The sequence below is a fragment of the Anomaloglossus baeobatrachus genome, chromosome 3 (assembly GCF_048569485.1).
Source record: "Anomaloglossus baeobatrachus isolate aAnoBae1 chromosome 3, aAnoBae1.hap1, whole genome shotgun sequence".
Taxonomy (NCBI): Eukaryota; Metazoa; Chordata; class Amphibia; order Anura; family Aromobatidae; genus Anomaloglossus; species Anomaloglossus baeobatrachus.
The window spans coordinates 258,238,849-258,257,448 of NC_134355.1; the positions used below are offsets into that span (position 1 = coordinate 258,238,849).

Sequence of the window (18,600 nt, forward strand, 5' to 3'; positions counted from 1 at the left end):
TTGTTCTGTTCCAGCCTCCAGTCTGGTCATCTGTGACCACCAGATCAGTGCAGTCTTCATCTGTGCCTGATATCTAAGGCATGGGTATCCTAGGCACCTGTTATTATTAGGCCCTATAAGGTTATGACACTAGGACGCTTGAAACATCATGACGTGTGTCCCACCACGTGATGTATGGGGCCTAGTGAGTCCAGACGTTTTTAGGATGTTGGGCCTAGAAGGGTTAATACCCTGGTCTATCTGCCAGGGAGGTCCAGCACCCAGATAGGGCAGCATAATAATATTTCTTATTTATATAGTGCCAAGGTATTCCGCAGCACTTTATAATTCAAAGGGGACATATACAGATAATATCAGACATTAAGCAATAAAATAATTCAACAGATACCAAAATCTTTTTGTTTAAGTCTTAAAGGGAACCTGTCACCAGATTTGGTGACTATAAGCTGCGGCCACCACCACTGGGCTCTTATATACAGCATTCTAACATGCTTCATATAAGAGCCCAGACCGCTGTTTACAACATAAAAAACACTTTATAATACTCACCAAGAAGGTCGCTTCAATGCACAACAGTCGGATGGGTGGCGCCATTCTCCGGGACCAGTGTCTCCTCTTTCGGCGATCTTGGTATTCCTTCTTCTGAAGTCGGCGTGCATGACGCGTCCTACGTCATCCACACTAGCTGGCATTGAGGTCCTACGCAGGCACACTTTGATCAGCACCGCTCAGGGCAGATCAGAGTATTGTAGTGCGCCTGCACAGGACCTCAATACCGGCCTGTGTGTATGACGTAGGATGCACACAGGCTTCAGAAGAAGGAAGACCAAGATGGCCGAAAGAGGAGGCGCCGGTCCCGGAGAACTACTCCACCCATCCGACTGTTGTGCACTGGAGCGATCTTCTAGGTGAGTATTATAAAGTGTTTTTTATGTTCTACGCAGTGGCCTGGGCTCTTATATACAGCATGTTAGAATGCTGCATATAAGAGCCTACTGGTGGTGGCCGCAGCTTATAGTCCAAAAAACTGGTGACAAGTTCCCTTTAAGTCAATTGTCTGCAAGTTGTCTCCATGGTCATAATCAATTATCTGAATTTAATAGAGCAAGCTGTAGAACTGTTAGAGAAAAAAATACAACATTTATTAGCAATTAAACACTAATTTAACATCAGGTAATAATAATGGTGGTGATGTTGAATAATAATGCAGAAGCTTGTTAGAGTTTATTCACACTAAATACCAAGTGTCGTAAAAGAAGTAAATCCAAGTGTCATTTCACACTGTATAGAAAGGCATATATTACATTGCATTATTAAACTTTCACTCATCCTAAATTTCTTCCTGTATTCTAACCAAAATATTCTGCAAATTGTTGGATACCATCAGCAACACAGTCAACGTTTTGTACACATTCTGAAAAGGCATACCTGAAACATGCAAAGTCTTATAGTGCATTTCAGCATTCTCATTATCATCAAATCAGGATTACAATGAAAGGTAAAGCGTCTTATAACACACCCCTATCAGTAATATTATTATTTTATCATCAAATCAGGATTACAATGAAAGCTGGCCATACACATCACATAACTGTCACCTGAAGGATCATTTGGCAGACAGCCATCTCTCCTGACTTCTCCAAACACATGAAGGCTTGGCTTGACTGAACATTAATGTGTTTTCAACAGGGAGAGAGATCAATGTTGGTGCTAGACAGTTCCGGAAGGAGCTTATCTCCACAGAAAACAATGTAATCGGCTGTGAACTTCAAACAGCCCAATTCTTCTGTGCTGCAACATCACCTGTCTGGAAAGTCAGGAGGTCTCCAATCATGTTAGATGGTTGGCTGGCCAGTTGGGTGGGACAGCCATCTATTGTGTGTGGAGGCATTAAGATCGCTATCCATAGAAGATTACACAGGATCCACCTTTCACAGCAGGTGATCTTACAGTTCACATTCTCCCCCCTCACTTCACATGACATTTGCCGAGAACATGCCCTGTGTAGGAGTTCAGTACAAACAAATAGGGTTGGAGTCAGGCTATTGCTGCTATTGTCCATGTGCCCAATACGAAGCAAAAGTAATAAATTAGGCTTAAAGACCAGTGTGAAAATTGCAAAACTTTTTCTTACTTCTTTTTTAACATTTAATTTTGTCTTTTCATTAAACTTTTTTAGAAGTTATTATCATACTAATGTCTCTAGCATCTACGGGTAGATTTACACTACTAGCATTCCTAGAATACCTTTTATTTCCCGATAATCATGCAGTGTAAACAGGCTGACAATCAACCAACAAACAAGCAAAACACTCATTTCATTAGGTGGGATGATCTTTTGGATGGTTTAAAAAAAATCCTCATTCTCGGCAGCACATTGGCCAAGACCTGTGCTGCCGAGGAAAATCACCAATTATGTACACAGAAAGATTATTGATCTTTCTGTGGGCATCGTATGTGTAGTCAGCCTGCCGATTGAAAAGCAGTGGTAGTATGCTATTACTCCGAGCCTGTAGGTAACCACTATGTGGAAATCCAACGGTCACGTTATTTAAGAATGACTTTTATCACATGTCCTCACATGCTTATTAGAATTGGACCAACTGTACAATGAATCATTCAAAGGCATATTATGTATAATCCATATATACAGTATATTCACAACTTCTCCTCGTCTGATTAACTTTAAAGACATATTGTGTCATCTTCCTTCTAACCAACGGTTACGTATATTTCATAATATTATCTCGCAAGCAAAAAATCATCTAACAAGAAACTTCACTTTATACAGTATATTACATGTAACTGTTTCCTCTCCATGTAGCTATATATATATGTATATATATATATATATATATATATATATATATATATATATATACAGTGCAGACCAAAACTTTGGACACACCTTCTCATTCACAGAGTTTTCTTTATTTTCATGACTCTGAAAATTGTAGATTCACATTGAAGGCATCAAAACTATGAATTAACACATGTGGAATAAAAAACTTAACAAAAAGTGTGAAACAACTGAAAATATGTCTTATATTCTAGGTTCTTCAAAGTAGCCACCTTTTGATTTGATTACTGCTTTGCACACTCTTGGCATTCTCTTGATGAGCTTCAAGAGGTAGTCACCAGATATGGTTTTCACTTCACAGGTGTGCCCTGTCAGGTTTAATAAGTGGGATTTCTTGCATTATATATGGGGTTGAGACCATCAGTTGTGTTGTGCAGAAGTCTGGTGGATACACCGCTAATAGTCCTACTGAATAGCTGTTAGAATTTGTATTATGACAAGAAAAAAGCAGATAAGCAAAGAAAAACAAGTGGCCATCATTACTTTAAGAAATGAAGGTCAGTCAGTCCGAAAAATTGGGAAAACTTTGAAAGTGTCCCCAAGTGCAGTGGCAAAAAACATCAAACTGCTACAAAGAAACTGGCTTACATGAGGACCACCCCAGGAAAGGAAGACCAAGAGTCACCTCTGCTGCGGAGGATAAGTTTATCCAAGTCACCAGCCTCAGAAATCACAGGTTAACAGCAACTCAGATTAGAGACCAGCTCAATTCCACACAGAGTTCTAGCAGCAGACACATCTCTAGAACAACTGTTAAGAGGAGACTTTGTGCAGCAGGCCTTCATGGTAAAATAGCTGCTAGGAAACCACTGCTAAGGACAGGAAACAAGCAGAAGAGACTTGTTTGGGCTAAAGAACACAAGGAATTGACATTCAAACAATAAAAAGGAACTTTGGGCACTGTTCACTAAATAACGCTTTTTTTCCTTCGCTCGCAGAAAATCTTATGTGCTGCCACTGATAGTTGCATAAAAATTCAGGCAGATCCTTAACATACCGGCGTGCTCATTCAGAGACAAAAAAACGCATGAAATGTGAGAAACTGGAAGGATTGAAGGCACTCACCAGTGCTGTGCAGGAAAACTTTATTTTTGGTGGAGGTTACATGGAGAGGTTAGCGGGGAGGGAAGGACACACCATACCCATCAGACGACAGCCGTTTCGTACTTAACTCAGTGCTTCAGCTGGTCTTCAGCTGAACCACTGAGTTAAGTGCGAAACGGCCGTCGTCTGACAGGTATGGTGTTTCCTTCCCTCCCCGCAAACCTCTCCATGTAACCTGTGGTTGGAGTCTCTGGTCCTGTCCCTGGTTGTCCCTTTGCTACTGAGTCTTAGATTTTTAGGGTCAGCGAGGTCCTTGATGGTCCCCTCGCTGTGCAGGTGTTAACAGGCCTGCCTGGAGCTTCTGCCTGTCTGAGTCCTGTACCCCGTCGGTACGTAGTTCCAGGAGTACTCCACCATACTCCACCGGCAACTACCCTCCTGGGCACCAGGTTACTGTTAACTCTTTGTCAGTGCGTCTCCTCCTGTTCTCCTTCACTGTCCGACTCTCTGTCCTCAGTACGCCCCTCCCACCTGATCAACTAGTGGACTTGACTGGCTCCACCTCTAGGCAACCATCCATTGGTCTGACCCTAGCCCTGTACCATTGTATGGGGGATTGTTGGGGAAAACTGGGATTACCTGGAGTTTCTGTGTGTGACCGGCACTTATCTTCCAGGGTCCTAGGGGGTAGGTCCTGCATCCTAGTGAGGATGCAGAACCTTGTAGCTCCCTGATGGCTTCAGGGGCACTACATATATAACTAGCAACAAGGTCTTGGCCCCAAGGTCAATCATGCCGCTCTCAGATGTGGAAGAAAAACCTGATGACAGATTCCCTTTAATAACAATGATCTGTTCAGTGTCATAAGAATGGTTTTATTGACATTCCTCTCTGCTGATTTACAACTAATCCTGAATCTTTAGATTAACAGACAGTCTCCAACCACAGGGTTCACGCGGGCTTTGCAAACTACGACATCGCAGGTGCGATATCGGTGGGGTCAAATCGAAAGTGACGCACATCCGGCGTCACTGTCGACATCGTAGTGTGTAAAGCCTTTTACATACGATTAATGAGCGCAGAAGCGTCATTATCGTATGATCGGTGTAGGGTCCGACATTTCCATTATGCCACTGCTGCGACGGTACGATGTTGTTCCTCGTTCCAGCAGGCAGCACACATTGCTGTGTGTGAAGCCGCTGGAGTGAGGAACATCTCCTACCTGTGTCCCGGCCGGCTATGCGGAAGGAAGGAGGTGGGCAGGATGTTTACGTCCCACTCATCTCCACCCCTCAGCTTCTATTGGCTGCATGCCGTGTGACGTCGCTATGACCCTCCCCCTTAGTAAGGAGGTGGTTCGCCGGCCAGAGCGACGTCGCAGGGCAGGTAAGTGCATGTGAAGCTGGCGTAACGATAATGTTCGCTACGGCAGCAATCACAAGATATCACACCTGCGACGGGGCGGGGACTATCACTGCAGCGTCGGTAACACATTGTTACCGATGTCACAGCGTGCAAAGCCCGCCTTAGGATAGGCCATCAATGTAGGAGTAGTGGACAACTCCTTTAAGATGTAGTAGACCTATAATAATTTATTCATTTATATAGTGCTATTGATTCCACAGCGCTTTACATACATTGGTCACACTGTCCCCATTGGGGCTCACAATCTAGAGTCCCTATCAGTATGTTTTTTTTGAAGTGTGGGAGGAAACCAGAGACCCCAGAGGAAACCCACGCAAACACGGGGAGAACATACAAACTCCTTGCAGATGTTGTCCTTGGTGGGAATTGAACCCAGGATCCCAGCGCTGCCAGGCTGCTGTGCTAACCACTGAGCCACCGCATTATACTGTGAATCAATAGTGCTGTCACTTGGTAATCTATTTCATATTATGGGGTTTTCTGGTTTGGATAAAGCTTTAAAATGTTGTAGTATTCTTCATTATGGTCTTCATGATGTCTTCTTGCTATTATTAAATAGAAGCCTCCATTGTTTATTTCCAGAGGTTGAAGGGTTTCCTGGCCATGTGAGTCATTTGGCTTTTTATCACATGGAGGATACTCTGCAGATTTGCCATATATATCTGTAGTAGCTGCAAATTAGATTAGATATTAATAATTACCAACCATACTCTCCTCAAAAAATCAGGGTGGAAATTTATATGGAGCGCAAATTTTAAGTCTTCATGATGTCAACTATTTTTTGTAGATGTTTACTGCACACTGCATGCCGTAAAAACATCTAAAAACTTATTTTGTTTCCTTTTTTAAAATTGGTATTGTAATTGAAAACTACACCTCGTCCAACAGAAAAAAAGCAATCATAAAGCTATGTCAATGGAAAAAGGACAAAGTTATGACTCCTGGAAGAGGAGAACAACATGAAAATTGGCTGCGGTGGGAAGTGGTTAATAATGACAAATACACAAAGTATTAGAAAGTTGTGTAACTTTGCATTATACCGTCAATATGCTTTATTTGCTGAAATCTGAATATCTTTTTTGTATACCAAGCTTCACGATTTTGGGTGTATTGCTGCATGAGTGCATATAAAACGCCTATAGACCATATGGCTGCAATAGGGCCCCTAGTGAGATGGGGCAAATTTTGGCTTCTCCTATTCCATTTGTTACTAAATGGTGAGAGCTTTTACAGGATTCAGTTCTCAGAGAAGCTTATTTTTAGCAAGAGGTAGGGAAAGTCCCGGTTAGGCTCATTGCGGTTTTACCTATGTTCACTGGTCCTGTCGAGGCATCTGTCTGAACTTCCCCTCCCCCCCTGCAAAACGTGTTTTGGACGCATACACCAATGGGTCCACTGACTATAATGGAGCAGGCGGAGTCAGCGGGTGCTCTGTCTTGCACCATTTTTGGGCATATACGTTTTCTGCAGGCGGACACCCAGACGTAGTCTACTATGTTCGGGTGTCGGCCTGCAGAAAGCGTATACGCCTAAAAATGGTGCAAGACAGAGCACCCGCTGACTCCGCCTGCTCCATTATCGTCAATGGCCCCGTCGGCGTATGTGTCTGAAACACATTTTGCGGGAGCGGGGGAGGGGAGGTTCAGACGGATGCCCCGATGGGACCAGTGAAAGTAGGTCAAAATGCATTGTGAAAGCCGCCTTACTCTTTAGTTCTTCTGGCTCAAGTATCCAAACAAGTCCCCAAAATATGGACATATTCCTTCAGTTTCAGCTTCTTAGAATAAATTTTGGGTAAAAATATGAAATTTAGTCAATAAAAACCCATTTAGCTCTTACGTTAATTAATCACATTAGAAAACCCCCTTTAATAGATTGTTTGTCATTTGTGATTTTAGTTATGACATTTTTACTCCCACTGACGCTATAAGCATTGCAGAATATATTTAATTTCTCAAGTCTAATGCTAATAATGCTTATAAAGAAGATTGTCACAATAGGATACAATGCTGTGGGTGCACACAGGGCCTTATTGTGGTAGCTGAGCCCAGGCTGTGATGTCATGGGTGCTTCTACCTGTGTACGCTCATGGTTTCCATTAGTAGAATTACCTTCCAGCAGTAGTGCCCTGTTTGAGACAAGAGGAAACAGGCGTGTTTTGTAAAACAGTGACTTTTCAGAGCGACCCATGATGATGCTCCTTCCTGTCTCCGTGACTCTTGTGAATTTCCACCCTAACCCCACACAAAATAGGAAAGCGTGGAGAACACATTAGTAGTGCACACACGGCATCTTGGCGCAGGATGGTCATGAGCCTTGTCTCCTCTTTGTTACAGCTCCTGTGAAGTGAAGGAACTCTGGCTGGATACACTTGTGTGGTAAGTGGAATAGATAATGCATGGAAATATGGAAGTGCTGTGGGCAAATAGATAAATCAGCATAGCAAAGATTTACAGCATCAAAGTCAAAAGCTCGGTCAAAAAAACAGATTTCAAAGTAGACAAGTGTCTTTTATATTAGTGATTGTTTTGTTTTTTATTATAATTTAGTATAATATACATAATATAGTGTATAATATATATATATATATATATATATATATATACACACATATATATATATTATGTATGTATGTATGTATGTACGTACGTACGTGTATATATATATATATAAATTGTTTACATAACACTCCCATACTCCATGGTGCTCTCTGCGTGAAAGTTAAATTATCTCTTTATAGGTAACATACATCTAGTCATATTACTAGCACCTTATTCCTAAATATTTCCACCTTCTATATATCATACTTATCCACATTAGTAAGAATATAACCCGTATCTGCTTTTTATTAGATTTACATTAATAAGAATATATCAGTATCTGCTTTGAATTAGATCCACATTAGTAAGAACAAAACAGAATCTGCTGTGGGTTACATGCATATTGGTAACCGTATCTTCTTTGAATTAGCTTCACGTTAATCAAAATAGAACAATATTTGCTTTGGATTGGATTCAAATTTGTAAGATTCTAATAGTATCTGCTGTGGATTAGATCCCCATTAGTAAGATTCTAACAGTATCTGCTGTGGATTAGATCCCCATTAGTAAGATTCTAACAGTATCTGCTGTGGATTAGATCCCCATTAGTAAAAATATTACAGTATCTGCTGTGGATTAGATCCAAATTATTTAGACTATAACAGTGTCTGCTGTGGATTATGTATAACGTATATGTGACTTGAAGAGAAATAGTGTTGCTGTGTACAGTATAATGTGTTCATTGTTCACATTCAGTGTCCAGAATATATGACATGTATCAGTCTATGTGGCTTCATTTAGACCTGTATATTGCAGCTATGATTAGCCGTAATGATTCCTGATTGTAATGTATAGAATTGCTGGTACATATGTGATTTGTTTCTGATGAGCGTTCTATATCCTCTGTATCACTTAGTCTATGACTGTATAGATCTGCGTGCACCGATGTTATGGTTGGTCTTAGGCATAATGATTCCTGATTGTAATGTATAGAATTGCTGGTACATATGTGATTTGTTTCTGATGAGCGTTCTATATCTATGACTGTATAGATCTGCGTGCACCGATGTTATGGTTGCATGCGTCCTCTTCTCTGATAAGCAGCTGTGCCCAGTCTGACGCGCCAAACTTTGTTTTTTGATCTGTTATGCTGATTGTGGCTGTCACCATGGGAGTTGCCTTGTGGTTGAAATAATTCATAACAGCTCTGTTCAGATGCAGCTATTCAAGCGACACGTTGTAGAAAACATGTTTCCTTTTCTTTTTTTTTTTTACATTATGACACTATAAAGTTAATACTTTGTACGAAAATAGTAAAAAAACTGGGAGCAGCAAAGCTGAAATAATGACTAATACTACTGAGTGTAGTAGACAGCGTGCTAGATGACAGCAGCGCTCCAGCAGGATCTCCGTAACAAGTGGTTGACTCCCCCGGCACCAGGTATCGGCCACAGGACACATCACTCTGACAACCTGCTGGACTGCTGCGTTCTGACATGTTGTCGATAAGTTGTATTGTTCACAATGAATTGCTAATGAATCACAGAAACCGCTTGGAAAAATGAACAAAGGTATCTACGTGTATGTAACCCGCAGCATAACTGTGCTTTATAGACAATCCAGGGTGCACCATCGTGTGTAATGACCCAGCTGATAACCCTTAGGCAATGTTTTGTCTCTGATCCCAGTTACTCTTGGGGCTCATTCAGACTTCAGGGGTTTTTCACTCATGAGTAAAACAGACTCAGTTTCATCAGTGATTTTGTTCATGGTTTCATCAGATCTTCATCATTGTCATCCAAGTTTGGTCAGATTTTATACAATGGAAATAATGTTTGCCCAACTCCTCCTATCAAACAGTCCACAAGAAACGGACAGCACACAGATGGCATCCGAGCGCTGTCTGATTTATTCACGGACACATAGACTTGCATTGCTGATATTGATCCAACATTGAAATCAATAGTGGGCATGGATCCACTCAGTCCAACAAAAAAAGCAGATATGTGAACAGTCTCGTAGACTATCGTAGGTGAAAATCACAGATAGAACTTATGTCTGACACTGCTTTTTTTTTTCAAGACAAAGGTTCTGAACTATATGAGAGAATTAACTTCTTTCATAAAACTGCACACATTAAGTACCACCTATGACCACCAGGTGGCAGGAGATGAGGCGCTTTCATGGAATACATCATACCATATATTTCATATATAAGACTCATTTACCACATGGGTAGGATAGTGTTTGCTCTTTCCTTTTTTTTCACAATACACAGTAAATATTTTTACTATGTGAATGTTTTACATCTAATGTAAAAGCGTAGGTTAACCGTCTCCTCCACTGATCAGTGACTCTAACCACAGGATTTGTGCTTACAGGCAGATAAGAGAAGTTGGTGGCATCGAGGGCACGAGCGCCCCAGGGGCAGGATTACTAATGAAGGTTCTAACAGGCTGCAGTGCTGTGAGTATCTGTCCTCCTGCTATATCTGACATGTATGGACCCAAACACCATCCTTCCATAACCCCATTTTATTTCCATTACAGTCTAAGGCTCTTGTTGCCAACAACATGGATACCCTAATTGAAAGTCACACAGAGGTGAGTCATTGACGTCTGTTATGCATGTGTGTTGTGAATGGAGGAAGCGACCATTAATACTTCCTCTTAAAAAAGGCAAAGCTGGAGCGGCGGCAACTTTTCATTAGTACATACTCTGTACAGAAGTGGGCTAGAAAGACAGCCAACGGCCAAGAACAGTGGGGTGGCACCGCAGATTATATGGACAGCTGGAGGGCGAGATTAGGATTATAAATTATGTACAAGATTGTCCATTCAGTGCTAGGCACTGCATTCAACAGTCCTGAATTACTAGATTAGCCATTTATCACAATACTAAAATGTAAGGAGTATTTCCCTCACATACAAATAAAGGTCATCTATTGTATAATAATTAGTGATGAGCGAGCACTACCATGCTCGGTACTCCTAACGGACACTCAGATGGGTGCGACTCTATTACACAAGTATAATGGAAGTCAATGGGGAGCTCATGCATTTTTCCAAGAAATCTTCTTAAGTCCCCCATTGACTTCCTTTATACTTGGGTGCTCAAGTCTCGCCCATCCGAGCCTCCAGCTGCTCATTAGAATTACCGAGCACCCGGTATCTGAACAGTATGTACAATTATCTTATAGTTTCTTCATTCTCATTCCCAGTCCGATGTCAAGAAATTCCAGTTATTGGCAGACATGATGAGTGAGGAGGGCATCTGCCATGTCATTGGTGAGTACTATAGCTCTTGCAATATTAATTTAGGCTGAATATAATTCAACCATTTAGTACAACAATCCAAAAACTTTACAATTAACTATACATATGTAAAAGAAAGGTTATGTGAAAAAAGCAGTTAAAGGGGTTGTGCACTATTAGGGCAACCCCTTCTGATTCCACATTTTTCCCCCAGGTATAATAATAAAGCTTATATTCACTTCCTGTACCTTCCTTCCAGCGGTATCATGGCTCACTTTCCCGGGGCTCACAGGACATTGTGAAATAACGTGACCCCCACGGCCAATCACGCTGGCTTCTGTCTCCCTGCCTTTAGACCAAACAAGTTAATCAACAGGAAGTGAGCAATGCAGATGCGCTGTCTTCCTGTCGATTAACTTCTTTGGTCTAAAGAGAGAAGTCTGCGCAGATTGGACCTGGGGCTCGCATGACGTCACAACGTCACCTGAGCTTTGGGAACATGAACACAGACACTGCTGAAAGGGCGCCACCACCGGAGGTGACTATAGGCATTATTATTTTACTAGGTGGAAACATGTGGAATCAGCAGGATTTGTCCTAGTAGTGGACAACCCCTTTAAAGATGAAAGGTCATATTGATTGGCACACTGTCAGATTAGGTAAACCATATAATAGTATTTCCTGATATAATAAGTTTAAGAATATTTCTTCTGTAGTTTCATCTGTGTCTCTTCTTTCTTGGACTGTCCAGAAAGCAACAAGAAACGAAAAGCCGTCATCTCCTGGCCCTTCACATTCAGACGCAGTTCTACACTCTCAGAGTCTTCGAGTCCACCCGAACTGAACACAACTCTATTCGACCAGCCCTTGTCTATTATCTGCGAGGAGGACAACCTTCCTAAAGCAATACTTGTAAGTAAAATGTAAAGCGGTTGTATAAGATAGAATGACTCTTCTTTATAAATTGAGACTGGTAATGCTGGGACTGGTAATTGATGTCTTGATCAAGAATATCTATACATAACTACACCATAAAAGAAATAGAATGCCTGATGACATTTGGAAAGGTGTTTCTTAATGTTCCTGAGTCAAGCACCCCAGTTGTTTAACCATAGTGCCCCCGAGGTGCAGAGTATACCACAAGCACAGAAACGTACAATACCCATATATGTACTACGGGTTGAGAACCCAGGGTTATAGAAGACAAATTACTGATTTGGGCAATTAGACCATAGTCTTGATATGCAAATCAATACCTTTTTTGTGATTTCCCTTTAGGACATATTAACTATCCTGAGAGTAGAAGGTCCACAGACTGAGGGCATTTTTCGCAAAGCAGCCAATGAAAGAGCTCGCAAGGAACTCAAAGACAACCTGAACTATGGAAGAGAATTGGACTTGAAAAACAAATCTGTGCACTTACTGGCAGTTGTGTTCAAGGTAAACAAGACTAGTCTGCCTGTTACCATTTTTTCCTTTGTAAAGCTTAAAATTATTGGTAATGTTGCCTGTGGAAACGTCAAATTGTTAGGATGATTGTCCATTAGCGAGATGGGCCATAACTGGCCTTTCCCTATTCTTGAGGAAATATTTAGTTCCCTACTATAGCAAAGTATCTAAACACTCTGGCCAAAGAAGAGTGGCTTGCTGGCACCCCAACCTTGTACCCAGTACATTCCGCATTTCATGCCCTTACCATAAAGAACTTCCACACGTAAACGTCAAGTATTTCAGTGTCCTACTTTGTCCATGATAAATATATTTGCCTGTTTAAATATTAATTTTATAACTAAAATAATATTCTCTTAATATCAGGATTTCTTAAGAGGCATCCCCAACCAGCTCCTGTCCTCAGAACTGTACAATACATGGATGTGTGCATTGGAGAAGCTGAGTTTGGATGAAAAAATTGAGGAGTTGAAATGGTGAGCATGAGTGTAATCTTCTTTCTTTGCCACAATATATGCTTACAATATCGGAGCAACACATAGGGCCTTACTCATCATTAGCTTTTTCTAGTCACTCTCTTTTTTTTGTCTTATTTTTGGTATTTTATGTTTTTTTGGTGTACTTGGTTTCATGAATTTTCAGCAAAAATAGAATGTTTATTTTTATCTTCAACACTTTTTGCAACTTTTTAGTAGAAAAAGTCAAATGTCCCACTACATGTGGCAATATTTTTGAAAAAAATTTCAGATGTACCTAAAATCGATCCTGTAGTGGTGGGTTGGGGGACAGGCTGTAATCCATTTGCACAAAACGGTTGTAACGTTTTAAAAAATTGCAATGGATTATTTAGCTGAAAGCTTCTGGAAACCCCAAACCCTGTCCACAATCACAAATTTAATAAAAGAGGCATTTTCTGTAACAAAGTTAGACATTGAATAGGCCAACAAGGCTCACGGTTGACCGCTGGTTCATTCATTGCAAAGCCACAGTTCCAGAGTTTGGGAGTTCTCTACCTCTGTATCCTCATTCTATAAATTGCTGGGTGTCTGAGTTTTGTGATTATATGGTAAATGTCCATTGTGGCACCACCGCCATAGGGACCAGGGATAATTTTATACAATAAACTTTTTTTTTTTAATAAAATCTTTTTTTGCGGTTTCTTTTTTTGGAACTTGACCATGAAATCATTTCTTAGCTTCTATAATGGAACTGCTTTACTGCAGTAGATTATGACAGACCGAAATGCTAATATTATTGGCAAATCTGATAGCGTTTAAGGGCCCTGGCTGTTATGGCAACCTATAGGCACCTTATAGTTGTGCCAAGGGGCGCCAATGCACTTACACATGGTGCACCCTCCCTCTTTATAACACTTAAGAGGTATAGTGGTGTCATTTAATGAGTTAAGCGGATTGGATTTACAATTTCGTTCATTGGAGTAGTAGCTTGTAAGCCAAATGACCAATCTGCTCCGGCCAGGATGGGATACCAGTGTAGCACTTATTGTAGACTACATACAGTAGCTCTTTAGAAAAAGGCTCTCTGTAATCTGTGTTGGGGGTCTCTGATATGTTACTACCTATTTACAAATCAATCATGCATATAATACCAATTAAATACTGTATATATTTAATGCTGAATCTTCCTTCAAATTACATCTGAAGGAGATTGGCAGTAGGGCAGTATAGATTGATTGTGGTTGGGGTTGCCAAGTGAAGGCCATTGTGAATTGGAATTTGAGTGTTGACTATATATTTAATATATTTATAAAAAATTTCTACTTATACATGAGTTTCACAGTTCCAGACATATTGCTGTTACTTTTTGGTTACCTGCTTTGGTCTTGAACTTACAAACTCTGAAAAGCTCCCAGTATATGTTACACCGCTAATGGATTCCATACAGTGACATAAGTCAAATTCTGAAATATACATTGTTGTTTCCATGTGAGCTTATTGCATAGTATAGAACAAACAGGGACCAAAAATGTGATGTGAACCCTGCCCTATGGCCTTTACTGTTGCTTCAGCTAGCCCACGCCGGGAATACCAGACAGTCTTCGAGTGAATGGGAGTTTTTGATAAAAAATGTTCAATTCTAGTTCCTCTTTCGTAAGGAAGTTTCTTTAGTTTCATGTTTAGGATGGAAGTTTTCAGAATGGCTGAACTAAGATTGCACAAAATCCTGACCTCTTTCTGTTTCTCTTTTTTGCAGGGCTGCAGAGAAATTACCAAAACCAAATCTTCTTTTGCTACGACACTTGATCTGTGTTCTCCATCATATTAGTAAAGCTTCAGACATAAACAAGATGGACTCCAGAAACCTAGCTGTCTGCATTGCGCCAACCATTCTTATCCCTCAGGTTGATAAGAACCTTACCCTGGAAACTCAGATGGAGCTAAATGAGAAGGTAAAAGAACAAATGATGTGGTATTACAATATATGTCTACATCATAGTATTGCAGAAAAGGAGAGGCACACTGCATGGTTCTGCATGAGCTGTGATAGAGACTTCATAATTTTGGTAACCTGACTGCCCCTACATCACAAAATCAATAAAATTAACAAAAAATGCATTTTTTGCATTTCAATTTGCAACTTTAGCTGCTATCAATCCTAAATCAGGATTACTGGTGATAACTGGGATAGCTATATAACTCTCCCCCCTTGCTCTTTCCTGTTTTTTAAAGCACCACTCTAGCTTTGTGTATATTTCACTGCTGGAGTGGTGTTTTAAGTCTCCTGCCCCCAGTCTTATACACATCCTCCTGCTTCTTCATCTGTTTTCACCGCTGCTCCGGTCGCTCTCCGGCAATCTGTGACATACCGGCTGCTCCAGTGTTTCATAGAGCACACTGGTGGTAATTCTTTAATACAAGTCTATGAGAGCCTTGTTCTGGATCACATAGACTTACATTGAGAGCTTGTGATATAGCTTCTGACTTCCAGCCAGTCAGAAGTTGTGGTTACAAGATGGTGCCATGGGACCAAAAAAAAGATAAAAATGCTGGAGGGGAGTGTATAAGACTTGGGCCAGGGTACTTAGATTTAAAGCACCACTCCAGTGCTGAAAAACAACCAAGTTGCAGTAGTGCTTTAATTTGTCCAATGGCAACTACTTTATTGCTTATTTTAGTTAATTTTCCCCTTAGGCTATGAGTACAAGTGGCTGTACTGCTGCTGGTGCTGAACATCAAACACCATAAGGGCAGTTTTAATCCCTAACAACTTATGTCTCTGTTTTGACACCCTCTAAGCCTACTTCTTTATTTTCATAGGTCACATCTCTGGTTGAGTTCTTCATAGATCACTGCTTTGAAGTGTTTGGTGAAAACATATCCCAGTTATTAAGCACTTTTGATGAGGATTCCCTAGAAAACATTCATAGTCAAGGTGGGTAAATATGGCAAACTAAAATTATGCTTGTGTAATGTGTAGAGTTGAGCAAAAAGATTTGCCTTATCCTGGTCTGTCATACATTCGGTACTGTAACATCCTCAGCTGGCACTTGCATGATCGTACCCCGGCCTCCGTGAAATCATGGTAGTGCAAATCTTTTCTTGCTTATCTCTAGTTAATATTCATTATTCAGAAGACATTCTCATATGCAAAAAAATGATCTGAGTTTCATCAGTGTTTTTGATCAGACTGTCATCATAGTTTGGACAGTGTGTCATTTTTTAGCATCAGAGTTTGATCAGTCAAAAAATTGATGGTGATATCACCGGCTTTTCCTATCAGTCTGTGAGAAATGGACCTTACATGGAGGGCATCCAATTTTTTTTTCAGAGTCCCATAGATTTCCATTGGCCGGTTTGATCCATGATTTGGATCAAAATTGGATATGTCTGTGATTTTTTAGCAGACCACTTGGTGCACAAAAATACACAGACATGTGAACAGCCCCATAGGTATGAGTGCTATCCACACAGATGAAGCACGTGTAGGAAAACTGACATTTGAATGATGCCTAAGCAATTCTGTGCATATATAAAACGCATTTTGTCTTTTTTTGCAGAATTGTCTCTTCAGAATGACTCAGCCTATGACAGCACCGACCCAGATCATGAGTGTCAAGCTAGCACTTTCACTCAATACTACTGTGGACCACAAAGACACAGCAAAAGTGAAAATAAGGAGGCCACAATACACCATGACATGCCTCTCTCAGTTTTGCCTATAACCCACTTTAAAAATGAAATCAGCAGCATGGACAGAAGATCCTCCGAACCTTTCATTTATCCTTCAGATAATGATATGTCGGTGACAGAAAAGAAGCTAACTAGAAGTCATGATGATGTGACCATCAGGAAACAACGCCTGCATTGTAATGATGATAAGCTGTCCCCTGAGAAATACGGTGATCGAGCTTTATATAGGAGGAACATGCCAAGGGGTCTGACAATTGATAACAACTATGACCCAAATATCACCGATGACTCTTTAGTTACTCTATGCTCAGACTGTTCCCTTGAGAGCTCTTGCTCAGACTGCTCAGTTTTTACAAGCTCTCCACTTGTATCCCCCTTACACAAAAAGAAAAATGATTTACTGAGGCACAAATCTTTATCCGGAAAGTGCAATGTCATAAATGATATGTTTAAGCCTGGCCGAGAAATAAAGAAACACTCAAATTCTTTTTGCTATGTAAACCACAAAAAAATTGTAACCAAAACACAAAGCTGGGGCCCTGATGGCGATAAGGCTGGTGGACTACAGCGAAATGGGTTCAGCAAGAGTTTTCGATATAGTAGCCAAGCAGATTGTAATGGCTCCCAGGTGACAACTTTCCAACAACCAGAAGTCATAAGGAAAAGATCTCCTGCTCGGAAAATATCTGTAGATGAAGTGTTCAGAATGGTAGACCAAAAAAATCCTGGAAAGCCTCCATCGTATGAAGAGGCTGTCTATAGAAGTGTAACCTCTTACAGTCATAGCATGACTGTCCAAACCATGAGAGACAGCGTGTCAAATAATGGCTGCGTAACACCAGACATTACTAATGAGCCTTCAACAGATTCCATCAAGATAGAGAACCTGTCTCATAAAGACAATAGACCCAAATCTGTATTCGATCTAAGAAATGAGATTGCTGGGGAACTAATTCAGCCAAAATTCCAGCCTGAGAGGATAAAATCAGGAATTGTCAGAACCAAGTCAGAATCCAGACTGAGGAACAAGCATGAAAGTATAAGTCGAAGGTGCAGTCAGCCCGTCTTTGAGATTTATGATCCGATACAGTATGCTAAGGAGTCCTATGTTTAGGCTGTCAAAAGGATTCATTCTTAATACTGTAAGGTAGCACATACTGTAAAAAAAACCCATAATTTCATGTGATTTTCATGTTTTGAAGTTTTGCCTGTTGTGTTTAGAAATTAGTTTGGAAGCAGAAATTTATTCTTCAAAAAATTACTGATTTCTTGTTTTGCAGTTTTGTGAGTAGAGCTGTGGGACATGACGTGTTCATTTTAGAACTATACGGCTAGAAAGATATAAATGTCTTGTCGCTTCATTCACTTTTGTATAATATATAAGTTAAACTCTCATGATGATATTTATATGTTTGTTTGTCCCTGTCTAGTACTCTACATTTTATCATATTCACTATAACACATTAGATTTTAATGTGCCTTTTTAGATAGAAATGAAACTATGGTTCGATGTATTGACACTACATTAAAGCACTTTTTTTTTACTGTTTTCTGAATTTTCCTTTTTTGTTGTTTTAATGAAATGGTAAATTATACAGCAACTCTTTGGACCTTCCACGTGAAGTGTACCTTTCCCCAGTGTTAGCATTTTGAACCGGCCACATCATGGAATAGTGGATGCAGAGATTTTTTTTTTTAATTTCCCATCTCCATCATGGAGATATTAGTTTCTAAAGTTCCTTTTATAATTCATGATAAGTTCAAGGGGTGTTACCAGAGATTCTTCTCTGGGGTTGTTTCTTTCTTCCCCTGCATGATGTTGATCACTCAAGCAGGAGGCAATATGTGACGTCCCTGGACTACTCAGGTCATCACAG

The 18,600-nt window shown here is 40.5% G+C and overlaps 1 protein-coding gene across 1 annotated transcript in view; it reads left to right on the forward strand.

The window, feature by feature from the left end:
• Window positions 1-18,272, forward strand: part of TAGAP (T cell activation RhoGTPase activating protein) — a 333,251-nt gene extending 314,979 nt beyond the window's left edge. The window contains exons 5-14 of the mRNA XM_075338236.1: window positions 7,666-7,707; window positions 10,251-10,335; window positions 10,419-10,472; window positions 11,090-11,156; window positions 11,875-12,035; window positions 12,402-12,563; window positions 12,939-13,048; window positions 14,787-14,982; window positions 15,851-15,965; window positions 16,591-18,272. Of these exons, the coding sequence (XP_075194351.1) occupies window positions 7,666-7,707; window positions 10,251-10,335; window positions 10,419-10,472; window positions 11,090-11,156; window positions 11,875-12,035; window positions 12,402-12,563; window positions 12,939-13,048; window positions 14,787-14,982; window positions 15,851-15,965; window positions 16,591-17,837 (2,239 nt within the window). The 3' untranslated portion in view covers window positions 17,838-18,272. The remainder of the gene's footprint in view (window positions 1-7,665; window positions 7,708-10,250; window positions 10,336-10,418; window positions 10,473-11,089; window positions 11,157-11,874; window positions 12,036-12,401; window positions 12,564-12,938; window positions 13,049-14,786; window positions 14,983-15,850; window positions 15,966-16,590) is intronic.
• Window positions 18,273-18,600: the final 328 nt, after the last annotated feature.